Here is an 18411-nt window from a genome sequence, read left to right on the forward strand (position 1 = left end):
TAATCAGACAGTCCTTTCCCTTCTAATCTCCCTGGAAAAAAATTATATTCATTCTTTAGCTTTAATATCACTTTCTCTAGAAAAAAAGAGATTTGCTGATAATCTCTTGCCCCAAGGAAAAGGAGGCCATTCACCTCATCTGCACCACTGCTACAGCACCCATGGCAAAGCACTAAGCATTTATTAGCATTCTTAGCTTCTTCACTAGACTCTGAATTCCTTAAAGCATCAGGCTTACCATCTTTGAATCCCAGTCATTTATATAGTGTCTGGCACGTGACAGGTACAGAAAAAGTCTGAATAAAAGCCTAAACTAAGTAAAAGTAAATATAAGCCTAAACCAAACACCTTTACTCTAGTGGTATATCTCCCTACTAAGACACAAAGCTCCTCTACAAGAGCGTTGCCTTATTCACCTCTCCTCTCCTAATATTTTACACAGTGCCTGATGTACAGCAGCCAGTAGACAGGTTAATTCCCTTTCTCCTTGATAAATAGTTGTTGAATAATTCAAAGGTAAAAGACTAAGCAATCATTCATAATTTACTTAATTTCATTAGTAACCACATTCAGTTTAAGCGTTCACTACAAAGAATCAATGTAGAAAAGAGTTTATAACTTTCTTTGCAAACATTTCCTACCACTCCAAAAGGGACTGATAAAAATCCATGAAATAGACGAATGTTATTCTCAAACACTCTGCATTTATTTTCATTTAAGTTTTCAGCCACTTACCTGGTGCAAATGATGAAAAATTAGTAAACCCCGGTAGGTTGAACAGATTTACAGGCTGTGCTGGAAAGCTGAAAGGACAAAATAAACTGGGAGAAGGAGGGTGTGATGCACTACTGACTCTTTCCTTGCTTCCAGGATTTTCTGGATGATTTTGTTGGCGCATAAGTTCATTTAGCATTTGCTTCAACCTGTAAAAATTTAAGGAGTCAGTAATTTAAAGATCAGTTATATTACCATCTATGTAAAGTACATCCAGAAAGAATATATGTAAGACATGATTCAACAGTATGTGGAACAAACTGACTGCTCTGATGTTTACTACAACAAATATCTGCTTGTCCTGCATGCTTAGTTCAGTAACTTAGCCTTTACAACAAGAACTGCTCTTAGCACTTCTAACAGATAGTAGGCATAATTACAACAAACTCATTGTTTATATTGCTGTTTACAGCTTTACTGAGGTATAATTTACACACTATACAACCTACTTAAGGTAAGTGTAAAGTTGAGAACTATAAAAATTTTTTAAAAAGTCAGGTCCACAGTATGAAAAAGGAACATTGAACAAAATCTCTGCTTATAAAATTCTCAGGTGCCAGAGAATATTCGAAAATGATACTTGGCTCATGCCCTTTTCTCCCAGAAGGTAACTGTAAAACTCTTGCTCAGTTTTAGCACTTACTATACACTCTCACTACTTCTAAGAAACAGATTACCTTTGTACATTATTCTGTTGCCATGTTAGCTGGGTATAGCACTGGTTCAACTGGTGCATTATAAGGTGTACTTGAGGAGATGCAACATTGCTGGGCATAACACTGTAAGGGCCCGTGAGAAGAGTTTGTAGCAGACAAGATAGAGTCTGTGGAAAGAAAATTTTTGGAATAGTTACCGATGACATGAGAAAAACGTGTACTGCTTCAAAAACAAGATAAAAAAATTCTACTTTACCTGCTGGTCTTGCATCAAAGTCTGACAAATATTGACACTGAAATCAAGTTGTTTCTTTAGCTGATTGATTTGTTCTTGCCACTGTTCTTTCTCTTCTACATAGGAGAGTTCTGACACCCAGCGAAGGTTTTCCTGACGCTGCATGCTGATATTCTGTTGTCTTGTCCTGGCTAAAGGACGATAATTTCCATCTGCTGAAAAAGGGCGATTGTTCTTCCACCTAACACAAGATTTAAAGCATTAGGTCATCTTATGTAATTATTTGGTTTTTAAAATCTGGCAATAAACCTTGATACCCTGGTGCATACACCTGTATTCTCTTCACAGGACTTAAAATGTATGGAAAATAGAATGAGAAAAATTCTGGATTTCTAGTCTTATACAATTTCATTTTTCATTCCTTTTGAATCTTTTTTCATTTATGTTTTACCAAGAAGTGTCTATATAATTCTGTATTCTTCAAAATGAAAACAGTTATGGGACTTCCCTGGTGGCACAGTGGTTAAGACTCCACGCTCCCAATGCAGGGGGCCTGGTTCGATTCCTGGTCAGGGAACTAGATCCCACATGCATGCAGCAACTAAGAGTTCGCACGCCACAACTAAGGGGCCCGCGTGCCGCAACTAAGGAGCTGGCGAGCTGCAACTAAGGAGCCCGCCTGCCGCAATTAAGACCCAGTGCAACCAAATAAATAAATATTAAAAATAGAGAAAGTTTGCCATTAAAAAAAAAAAGAAAATAGTTATAGTTATTATACCACAAGCATTTTTCCACTCTTCATGCTTTAAGCTTAGCTACATAACATTCCATCAAGTGGAATTACTTAACCATCTTTTATACATGAAATATTTTTCAGTTATAAATAAAAACGTAGTAAATATTTTTGTTGATAGATCTTTTTCACTATGATTTTTATTTTTGCTTAATTCCCCAAAACAAGAGTGAAGATCAAAGCTTATCAATCTTGATCTTATCTAGCTGGAATCTATCTCAACGACAGTACTCTTGTGATACAGTAAATATCATATTTGGTCTTTGTCCCAGGTTCCCAGCACAGAGCTCCTAAAGCTCTTGGCCATCTCCTGAGTGACGACTGTCTTTTGTTATTCATAATGAGCGCCTTCTTGTCAGGCCCTAGTTATTAGCTTCATGATGAGGGCTAGTCACCAGAAAAACCAACCAGGTGTTGGGGGCTGGAACTTTTAGCCCCATCCCCCAGCTTTCACGGAGGGAGACTGAGCTTCGTCGTCAATGGCCAGTGATTTAGTCAATTCTGTCTATGTAAAGAAACCTCCCTAACAACTCCTCAACAAGGTGGTTAGGACAGCTTCCAGGTCGTGAACACGGTGAAGTGCTGGGAGGCTGGTGTGCCCAGAGAGGGCATAAAAGCTCTGTGCCCCTCCCCAACCCATCCCTGGCCCTGCACATCTCTTTCACTTAGTTGTTCTTGAGTAGTATCTTTCATAAGAAGTCAGTAAACAGAAGTATTTTCCAGAGTTCTATGAGTTGTTTTAGCAAATTATGGAACCTGAAGAGGGGCTGTGGGAACCGCCAAATATGTAGCCAAGTCAGACAGAAGTGTGGGTGCCCTGAAGACTTGAGACTTTAAAGCGGCATCGAAAGTGAGGGCACTCTTGTGGGACTGAGCCTCTTAACCTGTGGGCTCTGCCCTGACTCCAAGTAGTTAGTGGTGGAATTAAATTACATTGTAGGACACACAGTTGGTTCAGAGAACTGAAGAACTGCTTGGAGTCAGAAAGACCTGAGACTCTTCAAATCAAGCAAAAAATTAAAGCAGTGAAACTAACCTATTTTTAGTTTCCTTTACATTATAAGAGTTATGATTTGCACTGTTAGGAGGATACACAGCAAAGTTATCATTGGAACTGGCATCTTGCTCCTCCTCCTCCTCTTCTTCATCTGTCCGAACAACTGCTTCAGAAAGGTAACCATCTTCATCTCCTTCTTCATCTAGTGCACACTGGGTAGAACCTCCCCAAGTTGCCATTGTTCTAGAGATTAAGAGACAAAACACATGAGATCATTCTGGAGACGAGCTAAATACTTTACCGCCTATTATGTACCAGACACTGTACCAAAAAAAGAAAAAAAAAAAAATCACTGTACCAAAAAAAGTGTATGTATATATGTGTGTATATATATATATATATATATATATATGTATATGCATATGTGTGTGTACATAAAATTTCATTTAGTCATAGTAACTATGAGATGGATGGTACTCTCCAACTGCTGTTATAATCTGTTTACGCTACCTTCCAGAAAACAATTCTTCATATAAATTAAACTAGTAATCATATCCTCTGGAACTTATTCCTAAACTAAACCCCTCTCAACTTTCAACTTTTCCTTGAGTCACAGTTTTCTAGATCAGAGTTATCCAGTAAAACTTTCTGCAATAGTAGTAATAATCCTTATCTGTGCTGTCCAATAGAGTAGCCATTAAGTACACATGACTAATGAGCACCTAAAATGTGGCTGGTGTGACAGAGAAAATGAATTTTTAATTTTATTTAACTTTAAATAGCCACCTATATTTAGTGGCTGCCGTACTTGAAAGCACAATTCTAGACCCATGGTTCTCAAACCTAGATGTTTAACAAAACAATATAAAGAACTTTTTTAAAGTATAGATGTGTGGTACACAGAACACAATAAAATATTAAAGATATAGTTTGATCAATAAAATTCATATTGGCACTCCAAGAACAGGAATAGTTCTTTTATGGGTACGAAAGAGAGTAAGGTTTAGTGCAATGTTGCAGAAATGCCATCTGACACCAAAAGATTAGGTCATAACAAATTTGGATTTCAAAATTTTAGATCTGAATACTACTATAAAGATAAGTAATTAACTGATCTTATAGATAACCAATTCTTTTAGAAATAGTCTAAATATGGAAATTTCAAACATAAATCCTAAAAACTGAATGTTTTATACAATAAAATGTTTTCAAATTCTTAGGAAATTTACAAATAGCAGATACTCAAGTTTAAAAAAAGCACTTATTTCTGGACTGATAGAAAAGCACTACAAAGTATCAAGCATTTTCTTTTTATAAACTTGAAACTTAACTAAGAAAATAAGGCTTATATACTCAAGAAAATCTGTATCACCGTGTGAGCAAGTGTCTTAGTAATTTTTTTAAATTTTTTAAAAAGAGAGAAAGGTGATGCTGTGAGAAGTTAGAACAGAAAGTAGCTGGATTTAGTCAAACTGAGTCACAAAGGTGATGCTTAAAACACAAGTCTCACTGCAACAGCAGATTTGTGCTATGATGCAGAGGGGAAATGAGGTCGCCTATCCTACAGGCCGTAAGTAGGTGATATTTTAAAAAATGATTTAAACAGCTGTCTTACTTTTCTGTTCTACTCAGTTGAGGCGTACACAGGTTCTCAGACCCATCACTTCTCAGTGAAACAGCCACTGGAGATGTAGTTTCAGCCAGACCTTGCCTCCTCTGATGTTCAGCCATCAAAGCTTCAAGCTGCTTTCTTCTCTGTCGCAGCTCTTCCCTTAACATTTCGTGTCTTCGCATTTCTGACCACAACTGTTATTTTAAAAATTAAGTCAAGTTAGTGTAAATATCTGGACTTGTTTTAGCCTTAAAGAAAAACAGCCTAATACTATTGTCAATACCAACAAATATTTCTATTCTCACTCTATCCTTTTTACACTGAGACACCCAAGAAGGTCAAAATGATATTTTAGTTATAAGAAAAAATTAGGCAATCATTAATTCTTTATGAAAACAGGTAGCACCCAAGTATACTTTATCAACTATTAAAAGAAAGTTACAATGTTTTCTATAAATCCCATATAAATAAAATGCCAAAGGACAGGTTTTTCTAATTGAAATGATTACTATTTACTATAACTAACCCTTTCATATAATTCTGCCAAATATTTGCTAATAAAGGGCAAGGCTATTTTGAAAATATACCAACTTAATTACTTTTTGGAAAAAATTATTTCTTCCCACAACTAAAAGATACATAATAGGCTACATTTAAAAACATGTTTCACAGATATTCAGTTTTCTTCCTTAAGACCCAGGAACAAGGTACAACATACAATACCTCATTATCTACCACTGAAGAATCATCAGGTTCAAAAGCAGATTTGCTTGTACTGGCTTCATTTTCATTAACAGTTGGGGTTGAAGTAACAGCTGGCATGTATTTTTTTGTGGGACAATTACCCGCACTAGTGGCTGACAGCTAAAAATGAATTAAAACTATTATGAGGAATTAAAGCAATTATATGTTAATTTCATAAACGCAATTTCACTGCTTCTCCAGGGCTCTAGTATCATATTTAATTTATTACCACCAGACTTCAGTTGCCATCATGATCTAAAGAAAATCTGACATAAGAAAACAAAGATGAAAACACACGCTAAAGTTGAACAGTAGTAACCAACCCTCCGAAACAACAGAGACATGAGGGATAAAATGTTACTGTGGAAAATTTCACATACTCAACCCAACTCCGACATATATTCCTCTGCACATTATTTAGATTGGGAACAAGAAAAAAAGGATTAAAGTAGAAAAGGTAAGCGCCTAGAAAATAAAGTTATATTAGAAATATCACTTGATGTTTCCCTTTCTTTGAAAACAAAACCTGACTGAAGAATAAAGCTAACCAATAAAGTATAGGAAAAATCTCAAAGAAGAATTGATATTCCCCTCCCATATTAACCCTCCTCCTGATTACCTGATGTGGTCAAAGACTGCACATTCTCTGTTCAATCTCAAAAACCCATGCATTGGGACTTCCCTGGTGGCGCAGTGGTTGAGAACCTGCCTGCCAATGCAGGGGACACGGGTTCGAGCCCTGGGCTGGGAAGATCCCACATGCCACGGAGCAACTGGGCCCGTGAGCCACAATTACTGAGCCTGTGCGTCTGGAGCCTGTGCTCCGCAATAAGAGAGGCCGCGATAGTGAGAAGCCCGCGCACCACGATGAAGAGTGGCCCCCACTTGCCGCAACTAGAAAAAGCCCTCACACAGAAATGAAGACCCAACACAGCTATAAATAAATAAATAAATAAATAAATAAATAAATAATTTTTTTTTAAAAACCCATGCATAGGGTACTATTTAATAAGCATATATACATTTAATATTCAAACTACAAAAACAATATTTTAATTTCCCTAAAAAACTCATGATGGCTTAACAGCTTTATTATGTAATTTTAGGCCAGTAAAAAATGGAAATGCTAGTCCCTTAACTGCCAAGTTCAAACCAGAATATTTTAATGTAATACAGAGTTATAAACACTCATGTTCTGAATCTACAGCCAGCCAGCCCAACGAGTGAAAGAATGGGAATAATTAGAGTCAATTCCTATGTGCTACCTTTCACAGTATAAATGTACATCCTTAACACATTTCATTTGTCCATCCATTTCATTAATCATAAAATTAAGATATAAACCTATCAAATTAGCACTAAAAAAAGACAAAGAGTACTTTCAGTTGACATTAAGATTTTAAATATCTTTCTTCAGACAAACAGAAAGAAAGAAATTTCCTAATTACCTGTAGGTCAGGACATGCCTTTTGCAATGCTTGAATTTTCTCTTGAATCTCAATCAGTTTCTTTCTTTCTTCCTGCAATTGTTTGAGCTCTCTCTGTTGCTGCTGTAGTTTAGCCTCATAAAATTTCTCTCTATAATTAAATTGACATTATATTTGTGGACTCCAGTAAATCTGATAATAGCATTAAGCACGATGTAATACAGTACCTAGCGGAGTACCTTCTCTCTAATAGGCACTAAACTTTTATGACCTGAAAGCCAGAAGCTTAACATACCTTGCCTTTTCATTTACTCCAGCATCTTTCTGTGTTTTATTGGTATTTCCTCTAGTGTTATTTGCATTTTGTTTGGTGTCTTCTTCTGCTGGGTAGAAACCATCCAAATTTGAGGTATTGGCAGAGATAACTCCTTGATCTGCTGTATCATCATCCTAAAACAGCATCATTATATTAAAACAATCTTGATATCTAAAGACATTATCCAATTCATACCTTAGTAAATACAACTAGGTTGTAAAATTAACATAAAATTTAAAGCAGCAGGGAAAGCATATGATTTTGAGCAATGAAATTCATCCTCTACCAATGGCAGGAAATAAAGTACTAAAACTAAAAACAGTACATTAATAATTTGAGTTGCCAATTACCCAGCAATGGCAAGTACTAGTTTGCCTTTTCTTTCCTTGGCCAGACTCTAAAATCAAAGAAGAGTTTTCCAGAGAATATGAAAAAGATACAAAATATATCATTGGAGCTGAGAACTCTTGATATTAGATACTTTTTCTTCAGATGTGACTTTTACATTAACAATTTAACAACCAATGTCTATTATCACTTGTTCACTTAAAAAGCTTTCCACTTCCTCACTTTGGTCTTTAGTTTGCCAAACAAGTGCCAATGGCTCACAATACAAAAACGAATGAGAATGTACCACCTCAAATCTGTAACTACTGGAAAAACAACAAAAGTTCATATCTTCCTAACAGTAGATACGTATCTTCTGTTGAAATCAATGTGCTTATTAAAATGGAGGACTGGGCTGGTGGCGCATTGGTTAAGAATCCGCTTGCCAATTCAGGGGACACGGGTTCAATCCCTGGTCCGGGAAGTTCCCACACACCGTGGAGCAACTAAGCCCATGCACCACAACTACTGAGCCTGCGCTCTAGAGCCCGTGCGCCACAACTACTGAGCCCGCGTGCCACAACTACTGAAGCCCGCGCACCTAAAGCCCGTGCTCTGCAACAAGAGAAGCCACCGCAATGAGAAGCCCGCGCGCTGCAATGAAGAGTAGCCCCCGCTCACCACAACTAGAAAAAGCCCGCACGCAGCAACGAAGACCCGATGCAGCCAAAAATATATATAAATAAATTTATTTTTTAAAAATCTTATAAAAAAAGAATGGAGGATTGGAAGTAACCTATGACATTTTCTTAAAAACATTTAATATTGTATACTTTATATTTACTCATGCTTTCTCTGCAGAAATCAACTGAAACTTTAACCTTTGCAAATAGAGAGTTAAAGCTAACTTTGATTGTAAAACTGTCTAATCGATTTTAAGCTTATATACATGGTATTATTCTGGTCTTCTCCTCAATCTAAAAGCTAACCTGATTTATTACTAAAATGGTAAGATTAAAAAGAAACTGAGTTGGGACTCAAAAACAGAGAAGCTGGATCATGAGGCATTTTCACACAATAAAAAAGTGGAAAAACCAAAGTATGAAAAAAAAAACTACATAAAGTTTCAGATTGTCACACGAGAGTGTCTGAACAACTGAAATGATATAAACTCCAAAGCTAAAAGTAACTGACTGAAGAATTATTGTTTCAACACATGCTGCATCACAGACTAAGGAACCATATAAGGGCCATATAAGTTGTCTAAGCTAATCTAATCAGGAAGAGTAATAATAGTTTTATACAATCATGATAACTATATAACTGTTTAAACCTTCTCCTGAGTCTCCTGGGAAAGGATATAAGTAAGGGCACAAGCAAAAGAAGACTACCCTTAATAAAATAAGTAAAATGTATCAATCTTAAACATATAAAAACTTGGGGAGTTTGGATCATTTTTTTTTAATAGCTCTCAAAATGAGGACCCTTAATCCCTCTGTGTTGCAGTTTTCTCATTTTTCATACATGTTATTTCAGGTCTTAGAACACTCGCTAAAGCAAAAGAGCTGCATTCAACATAAGCCTGAAATTAAGCTGATACATCTATAAGCCACCAAGTTATTCATCATTTCTGATCTATTATTCCCACTCTGGGCAATACATCTGAGGAGAGGAGTCATAAAGAAAAAATGAGAAAGTAATTAACAAGTACAATGATGTTCATGATAGCACAACCTATATTCTTATTTGCTTTAGAAGCTGTCTTAATTTTTTCAATGGTACTACTGTCATATGATCAAAGTTCAAAAAGTAAAAAAGATGTTTAGAAAAATCTCCTTTCCATCCTTTTCCCCAATTCCATTCTCCACAGGTAACCAGTGTTATCAGTTTATGTATCTGTCTACAGATATACTTTGAATATATAAGCAAAAATATATACATGTGTATATAAACCTGTATGTGTTTGTTTGTATACATGTGTTTATGCTCCTTCTTCCCTTCAAGACCCCTTCTCACAATAGGAAAACCTTAGAAAAAGCCAAAAGCCAATTCCAGTATTGGTTAAACAAGCTATATGGTATCTCAATAAAATAAAATGTAATTAAGGGTATAAGGAAATGGATTCATCCACCACTGCTTAGATATCAATTAATATAGTCATTCTGGAGAGCAATTAAGCAGTGTCCATTAAAATTAAAATGTGCATATACTCTGACAAAGCAATTCCACTTCTTCATATCTACTCTTGAAAAACACAAATGCACCACAAAGCTTGTGAAAGAATGTTCATTGGAGTGTTGTTTCCAAATAGTGAAAAATTGGGAACAACAAAAGTAAACATCAATAGGATGTTAGATTAACTAAACTAAGGTCCACTGATACTACAGAAAACTATGTTGCAGCTAAAAAAAAGAACTGTATTTACTATATATATATATAAAACATATGCACACTAGCATCTGTGAAGGAGAATGGGATTATGAATGAAGGCTCAGAGGGAGTTTACTAGTAGTGTTTCCTTTCATTAAAAATGAGAGCACATTCATCTTTCACTTGAGTAATTCAAAATAAGTAGCATTCCAAAAGAAGTTGTGAATAACAAATGAATTTTTTTCATTCATAAAAAAATTGTTTTTCTATACATTAGTGTGGTTAATTTTAATGTTCTATACTTCATTTTTTTCAACCTAACACAAGCTAAGCAAACCTAAATGAAAACAAATCACTCATTAATTTTACCAGAAGTTTTTTGGCTTCCAACAATCATATAAATTTCAATACTTTAGGAAGTCTCTCTTAAAAGATATTTTTCTAGTGATTATGTTACTAAGAATATATATATATATATATATAAAAACAGATGAAAAGGAATGATTTTAGAAAGTTCAATCATTCTTAGAAAGTTTTATACCTAGTCTAATAAACTGCAAAAAGCCTTTGGACCACATCAGTCAATACAGAAGTGTTAATAGTTACATAATTTCACGTTCATACATTCAAATGGCTTTTTAAAATTTACAACTAATAGTTCCAACTTTACTAATTTGGCCTTACTGAATAAGACAATATGGTTTTTCTTCTACATCAAGTGAGTTAAGATCTCAGCCAGAATGTCAGTCTCAACTCTGGCTCTGACAATGGTATAACTCTGGTCAATTAACACCTTTAATCTGTGTATCTGCCTCACTGAGATGTTACCAAGTTCTACGTGATATAGAACTGGGGTCTCCAGCAAAAAAACAAACAAACCTGTTTTTGTAATAGTTATACTGGTACATAGCCATGCTCATCTGTTTGCATTCTGTCTATCGCTGCTTTTGCACTGAGTAGTTGTGACAGAAACTGTATAGCCCACAAAGTCTAACATATTTACTAAGTCACCCTTATAAAAAGTTTGCTGATCTCTGATAATATGGCATGTAAAGTGCTAAGCATTTAAACCTGGTATATAGTTAGAACTCAATAAATGTGTACTAGTATACTTATACCAACATAATTATCAAACACATAAATTTTACCTTATAAGACTGTCCATTTGACACTTTTTTTTCTTTTAATACAAGCAGTATTTACCTGCACCAACGCAACAAGATCTTGTAACTGTCTAAGTTTCTGTTTTGCAGCCATAAGTCTATTGATCTTCTGTTCAAATTCAGCATCTTCAGGAGTCTCATCAACCAGACTGCTCCTATGACTAGATAATGAAGCTCCACTGACTGCCTCATCTTCTGCTTCTTCCTCCTCCTCCTCTTCATCTTCACCTTGTGCAACATGAATCCCCTGTTCTCGTTCTCTATTATATCGACAATCTGCTGAAAACATGTACCAGTGAAATCAATAATTTAATAAACTTAAGAGTACTAAAGAAAGGAATTCCACTTCCCAAGAATAATATAGTAAAATTATCTGTGAATAGAGTCAATCATACCTAAAGAAGGAGGCATGTTTAGAGCTCTTATGTTGGCAGCAGATCTGTTGTTAATTTCACAATTAGAATTAACTGATCTCCCATCTCTATTATTAGAAACACACTGTGCATTAGAATTACTATTTACTTCGTTCCAGGTGGCAGCTACTTGTGGATTTCTAAAAGAAAACAACCTGAAGTTATTTAAGGTAAAAAATATATGTAATAATAAAAAAATCAAAGTTTTAGAACTGCTGATAAAATAATTCCAGACTATGAACATCATTGGCTATTTTTCCATTTAAATTCATCCTCTAAATAAACGGCTCTTGCTTTTCACTAACTTCTCCTATTCACAAATTTAAGAAGAAAAACATCTAAAAAAATCAAAATTACAACCAAAAAAAAAATCAAAATTACACCTAAAAATAAAGAGGTAGGAAAATGAAGTTACGTACTTATGATTAACTTTTAGTTGATCTAACAAACAGCAAATTTACCAGACTACTGTATTCAATACTTCCCTATTTGTTTTTCTTTATAGAACAAGTAAGAGTACACTGACCAAAACAGCAGACTTACAGGAGAAAAGCTTAAATAAAAGGCAAACGGTAGGCACTCTATTGAGGTTTCTTTTGTTTCATATTAAATGTATTGTTAGGGTGAATATGTTAGAAAAACAACTTTAAAAAAAGTTCTTACCGAATGTTAGTAACAGGTTCAGAATTCTCATGCTCGGAATCATATTCTGACTCTTCAGTTTCTTCTTCTTTTGTGTTTTCATTTACAGCATCTGTCATCATATCTGATGTTTGCTCATAATAATGAACTAATTCTCTTAGCTCATTCAACCTCTTTCGAACTTCATTTAACTTCCTGATAAACAACAAAAACATTTATATTAACACCCATTTTAGCAAAATAAAGCATACACTATTTTCATAGAGTAGCAGCCAGCACAAACAAAATTTAAACCCAGTCAAATATCCAGGGGATGTGACTATAATGAATGTAATTTCAAGTACAGGTTATTCAAAATCTCATCACCTTATTTACTTATCTTGTGTTACGGACAAAAGCATAAGAAACCCTCTTCCACGTGTTCACTTTAAGCAGGTATAGATGTTAACAGCTTAAATCTCAATGTCAAAAATATTCCTATGTTTCTTAATAAGTATCAAAAATGTGAAGTACTAAATATTCCATTAAAATAGTACCTCTCAGGCAAATCAGGTATGCAGGCATTACTGAGCATTTACAGAAGGTTCCCAATTTGTCTACAACATATAGAGATCTACATGTTACCATACTATATAACATGTTTACCAAAAAGAATAATTAGGTTGTTGAGTTTTTACTGAGTCCCAGGAATTATGCCAATGTTTTCTAATCCTTAAAACACCTTTATGAACAAATATATTATGCTAGGTGAAGAAAAAGAGGCTTAGTGAGGGTGCTATTTGTCCACAGTCACACAACCTTGTAAGATACAATTTCAGGGCTGTCTGACTCTAGAGCCTGGGCTCTAAACCGTTTGAATATAGAAATCTTTTAACTGTAGTCCCTTTATTTGGAAAACAGGAATACATTAGCTCAAAGAAATTACATGTTATTACAATGTCACATTTCTCTAGGACAACTCAAAGATGCACATATAACACACAAACTTATTCTACCACCATATCACTTAAAAATGTTTATCATATCAAATTAACTCAGTTTTTCCAGAATTTTCAACAAAGAAAAAACCCCCAAGATTTATCCCCATTATTCAATTCTAATCTATGTAAACAATGTTTGTAGAAATGTTTTACTGGAGTTTTTCAGTTGGATTTAGGTGGCCTTCATTTTCACTCTGATTCTGAGAAACTAGAGAAGCAGCAGGATAAGGAACAGATGATGTGAGGCTACTGGATTCTCCATTGACAACTGGTGTTAAGCCTACAGGAGCAGGGGGAGCTGCGGCTGTACTTCTCTGATCCACACTCCTTTGTGGAGAGGCTGAAGAAGGCACAACCACCAAAAAAAAAAAAAAAAGACCAGTTACCATAAATAAACAAATACAGCATCAAACAACACATTCGTAGTTGGCTCAGACATAGAAAAATAAAAAGTAAAAGTCATTAACATCTTATATCCTGCAGCTTTAAAATGTGAAACTTAAGGATATAACCAGGCCACTTGTTTATTAACATGTCCTTCAACCAAACAGAGTTAAAACAGAAAGGAAAGAATAAGGAAAGACAAGATGGAAACCAACAAGAACTACGATATTCTACCTTGAGAAAGTAACGAGAGTACTCCTCTGATAAACTTGGTTCCAGGTTAAGTTAAATAGAGCCACTGCATATGATGTGCAAGCACACCATCTACAAATCTTTACAGGGCAACCCTAGCTGATAGGTCCGTGAGAATGTTCCAGTCCAGAGGGATTCTATCTGGTCTCCAAGATGGAACTTTTCTTTTTCCAAAAGATAAAGCAAAATTGTTAAAGTGACTGTGGTACATAATACCATGAATACTACTCAGCAATAAAATTTTCTAATTAGATGACGATTAATCCTCTAAGACAGCTCTTGAACTACATTTTAATTACTTTTCTGTCCACACAGATCAAGGATATCTTATGCTTTCAAGGGTAATAAATGAAGACTAAGAATCTTTGTGCTTCTCTCTCTCCTACCAGTTTATTTATTTTTTTCTTTTTATTTTTTTATTTCTGGCTGCGTTGGGTCTTCGTTGCTGCGTGCGGGCTTTCTCTAGTTGCGGTGAGCGGGGGGTTACTCTTTGTTGAGGTGCATGGGCTTCTCATTGTGGTGGCTTCTCTTGCTGCGGAGCACAAGCTCTAGGCACGCGGGCTTCAGTAGTTGCGGCTCGCAGGCTCTAGAGTGCAGGCTCAGTAGTTGTGGTGCACGGGCTTAGTTGCTCCGCGGCATGTGGGATCTTCCTAGACCAGGGCTCGAACCCGTGTCCCCTGTACTGGCAGATTCTTAACCACTGCACCACCAGGCAAGTCCACTACCACTTTAAAACTATCATCATTTCTCTCTTCCTCACAGTGACAATCGTCATTTGTTGCTCACGTTATCCACTGCTACAGCTGGTTTCCAGTAGTCTTTTCTCTCTATTCCTTGACTGTTCTACCTTTTGCTATGCTTTCACTCTGTTTCCCAGAGAAATATATGACTTTTTAGTCATCAGTAGACAGAGTGCTACTTTAATTATGTGTATAAAACTGACCACAAGGCTTTGAGTACAACTTACGAAAAATTAAGTTTTCCTTGGTTGTGTTCATCTGTTTGGGAAGGATGGGCACTGGGATTAGCTTATACTCTAGAGGAGGCAGAGGAGGAGCAGAAGTCAGGGAGAAGAAAGGTGTATGTCTCAGGGCAGAAATAGTACAGTTCTTTGAAGGTGGCAGACAACTAGGGTGAAGTACAGGGATCCAGAGATGATGTTTCTATCCCTTGTCTGTTCTTTGATAAGACAGCATCTGGAATGCTAAAGAATAATGGCCTGTTAGGGTTGACCCTACTGATTCCAATACCCAATGCTACAGCTCCTACTACCAACCGTTTGAGTAAGAGGCAGGGACCAGGCTTGGGAAGGTATGTGGCCAAGTGAGGACTAGTAACTGGATCTGAATAAGACAAAGGCCAGTAAAACATCTGTAGAGCAGAAAAGACAGTTCCTACAGTATAACTAAGATGACTATTGGCTTTCCTATATAACTAGTACAATCGGCCCTCCGTATCCAAGAGTTCTGCATCTGCGGATTTAACCAAAAGCAGATAGAAAATATTCAGGAAAAAAAAAATTCCATAAAGTTCCAAAAAGCAAAACTTGAATCTGCAGCATGCTGGTAACTATTTATATAGCATTTACATTGTATTAAGTATTGTAAGTAACCCAGAGATGATTTAAAGTATACTGGAGGATATGCTTATGTTATATGCAAATACTATGCCATTTTAGATAAGGGACTTAAGCAGCCTCAGATTTTGGTATCCGTAGGGGTGTGGGTGAGGGTGCTGGAACCAATCCCCCATGGATACTGAGGGATGGTTGTATAACTATTTAACTAGTATACCTAGGATGACTATATGCCTTTCCTAGTCCCACCTGAGATGACTATTTATGTATTTTAAAAAATGAAGTGTTTGGGACTTTCTGCACTAAATAAGTTTTTCATATCTCAGGTTTTTAGTGCATAAATACTTTCTAAATCTGTTTCATAGTTTTAAAGTCAATGTACTAATTTGGTTTAGCGTTTCCTTAAGGAAAAATTTTGGATATGCTAAAAAGTGCAGTATTATTATGTCAAAGTATCTAACAGTTACCTTCTCTTATACTTATCCCTTATTTAAAATCCTACCAGGCTGGGGCTTCCCTGGTGGCGCAGTGGTTGAGAATCTGCCTGCCAATGCAGGGCACACAGGTTCGAGCCCTGGTCTGGGAAGATCCCACATGCCGCGGAGCAACTAGGCCCGTGAGCCACAACTACTGAGCCTGCGCGTCTGTAGCCTGTACTCCGCAACAAGAGAGGCCACGATAGTGAGAGGCCTGCGCACCACGATGAAGAGTGAGTGGCCCCCACTTGCCGCAACTACAGAAAGCCCTCACACAGAAACGAAGACCCAACACAGTCATAAATAAATAAATAAATAATAAATTTAAAAAAAAAAAAAAAAAATCCTACCAGGCTTCCCTGGTGGCGCAGTGGTTGGGAGTCTGCCTGCCAATGCAGGGGACACGGGTTCGAGCCCCGGTACGGGAAGATCCCACATGCCGCGGAGCAACTGGGCCCGCATGCCACAACTGCTGAAGCCCGCGCGCCTGGAGCCCGTGCTCCGCAACGGGAGAGGCCGTGCGGTGAGAGGTCCGAGCACTGCAATGGAGGGTGGCCCCCACTCGCCGCAACTGGGGAGAGCCCGCGTGCAGCGGCAAAGACCCAACACAGCCAAAAATAATAATAAATAAATAAAATAAATAAATTTATAAAAAATAAAATAAAATCCTACCAATTTTTCAAGCCCAAATTCATTCTTTTCCTTTTCTGAATTTTACAGATCTACCATCTATTTGGCTTTACCATACATTGCCTTGTTACTTAAAAACTTTTCACGTGCAAGTCCTATTTCCCCACAAAAATTATAATTTTCTTGAGTAACTATGTGTTTATTCATTCACCAAATATTTACTAAGTAATTATTACATGTTGGCATATATACTTACGTGTCCTCTACCTAATACTGCTTAGATTTACTTACATGATGAATTGTTCAAATGCTCATCTCGAAGTGTATGAAGTTCTCCAAGCAGCTTGTCCATTTTTTGTTTCTTTTCTTGTAACACTCTCATTTTGCTAAAAAGCTGGACTTTCTCATCAGGTAAATGCTCTGAAACTGATGGATTTCTGCTCTGAGAAACCTCCCTAGTTAATGAAAGACTTTCTGCTTGTCTTCTATTGTCTGGAACAGCTGGAGGCTTTAAAAAAAAAAAAAAAAGAAAACAAAAGAGAAAAAAGAAAGATTAGGCGATTTAAGCTTGCATTCTCATTTTAAAAATGCATAAATATTTTCTCTCTTTTTTTCTTTTGGCTGCATTGGGTCTTCATTGCTGCGCGCAGGCTTTCTCTAGTTGTGGCGAGTGGGGGCTACTCTTAGCTGTGGTGCGCGGGCTTCTCATTGCAGTTGCTTCTCTTTCTGCGGAGCACAGGCTCCAGGGCACGCGGGCTTCAGTAGCTGTGGCATGTGGGCTCAGCAGTTGTGGCTCGCGGGCTCTGGAGTGCAGGCTCAGTAGTAGTGGCCCACAGGCTTAGTTGCTCCACAGCGTGTGGGACCTTCCTGGACCAGGGATCGAACTCGTGTCCCTTGGTTGGCAGGTGGATTCTTAACCACTGTGCCACCAGGGAAGTCCCAAAAATACATAAATATTCTTTATAAGAAGAGATAAACATTTGTGTAGGTTGTGCTGGTCGGTTAAGTATATATGCCTTTCCTATTCCCAAGTTATATACATACTGTTTCCTGATGTGCCACCATATCTATAAAACAGTATATATATATATATACTGTTTTATAGACACACATAACTACACAGTGGGGATTCACTGGATGTTATTAACTGGATCTAAATTAAGTGCTAGAAATGCCACATTTTATATAGAACAAAGCTTCAAAAATCTCATTCTCTCTCTTGCCATCTTTTTAGAACCACAATCATAAACTTTAACTTCTTAACCTATCAGTTTCTCCTACCACCTCTTTCCTATTAAAAAAAAAATTTATGAAACATTTAAAACATCCACTAAGGATTAGGGAATCATATAATGAATAACCAGCACTGGGCTTAGTCAAATTTTAGTATTTTGCCACATTTGCATCAATTCTTTCTTTAAGAGAAATATAATATTACAGATAATAGCTAAAGCTTTATACGTAGAAATCCTGACCCCATTACTCTCTCAAGAGATAACCACAATCTGGAATTAGACACCTACCATTCTCATACATATTTTTATTTTGTTAATACCTATGAAGGTATCCATAAAAAATATACACTCTACACATTTTAAAACATAAGCTAAGTGGTATCCTTCTTAAACTTGCATTTTCATTCAT

General features: G+C 36.5%; 1 protein-coding gene across 28 annotated transcripts in view; it reads right to left on the bottom strand.

Annotated features, from left to right (window-relative positions):
• The window catches only part of PCM1 (pericentriolar material 1), an 88395-nt gene that overhangs the window by 42989 nt on the left and 26995 nt on the right, over positions 1-18411 (bottom strand). For 17 of the 28 annotated variants that reach the window (XM_068532325.1, XM_068532334.1, XM_068532330.1 and 14 more), the window contains 13 exons: positions 17059-17275; positions 13603-13789; positions 12491-12664; positions 11810-11967; positions 11455-11693; positions 7534-7688; positions 7260-7389; positions 5791-5931; positions 5071-5261; positions 3495-3698; positions 1687-1906; positions 1452-1597; positions 736-923 (listed from right to left, as the gene is read on the bottom strand). In XM_068532325.1, coding sequence (XP_068388426.1) covers positions 736-923; positions 1452-1597; positions 1687-1906; positions 3495-3698; positions 5071-5261; positions 5791-5931; positions 7260-7389; positions 7534-7688; positions 11455-11693; positions 11810-11967; positions 12491-12664; positions 13603-13789; positions 17059-17275 — 2350 coding nt within the window. The remainder of the gene's footprint in view (positions 1-735; positions 924-1451; positions 1598-1686; positions 1907-3494; positions 3699-5070; positions 5262-5790; positions 5932-7259; positions 7390-7533; positions 7689-11454; positions 11694-11809; positions 11968-12490; positions 12665-13602; positions 13790-17058; positions 17276-18411) is intronic. The other 11 variants (XM_068532345.1, XM_068532339.1, XM_068532337.1 and 8 more) reach the window with 1 other exon arrangement.

Source organism: Eschrichtius robustus, chromosome 21, assembly GCF_028021215.1.
Source record: "Eschrichtius robustus isolate mEscRob2 chromosome 21, mEscRob2.pri, whole genome shotgun sequence".
NCBI lineage: Eukaryota > Metazoa > Chordata > Mammalia > Artiodactyla > Eschrichtiidae > Eschrichtius > Eschrichtius robustus.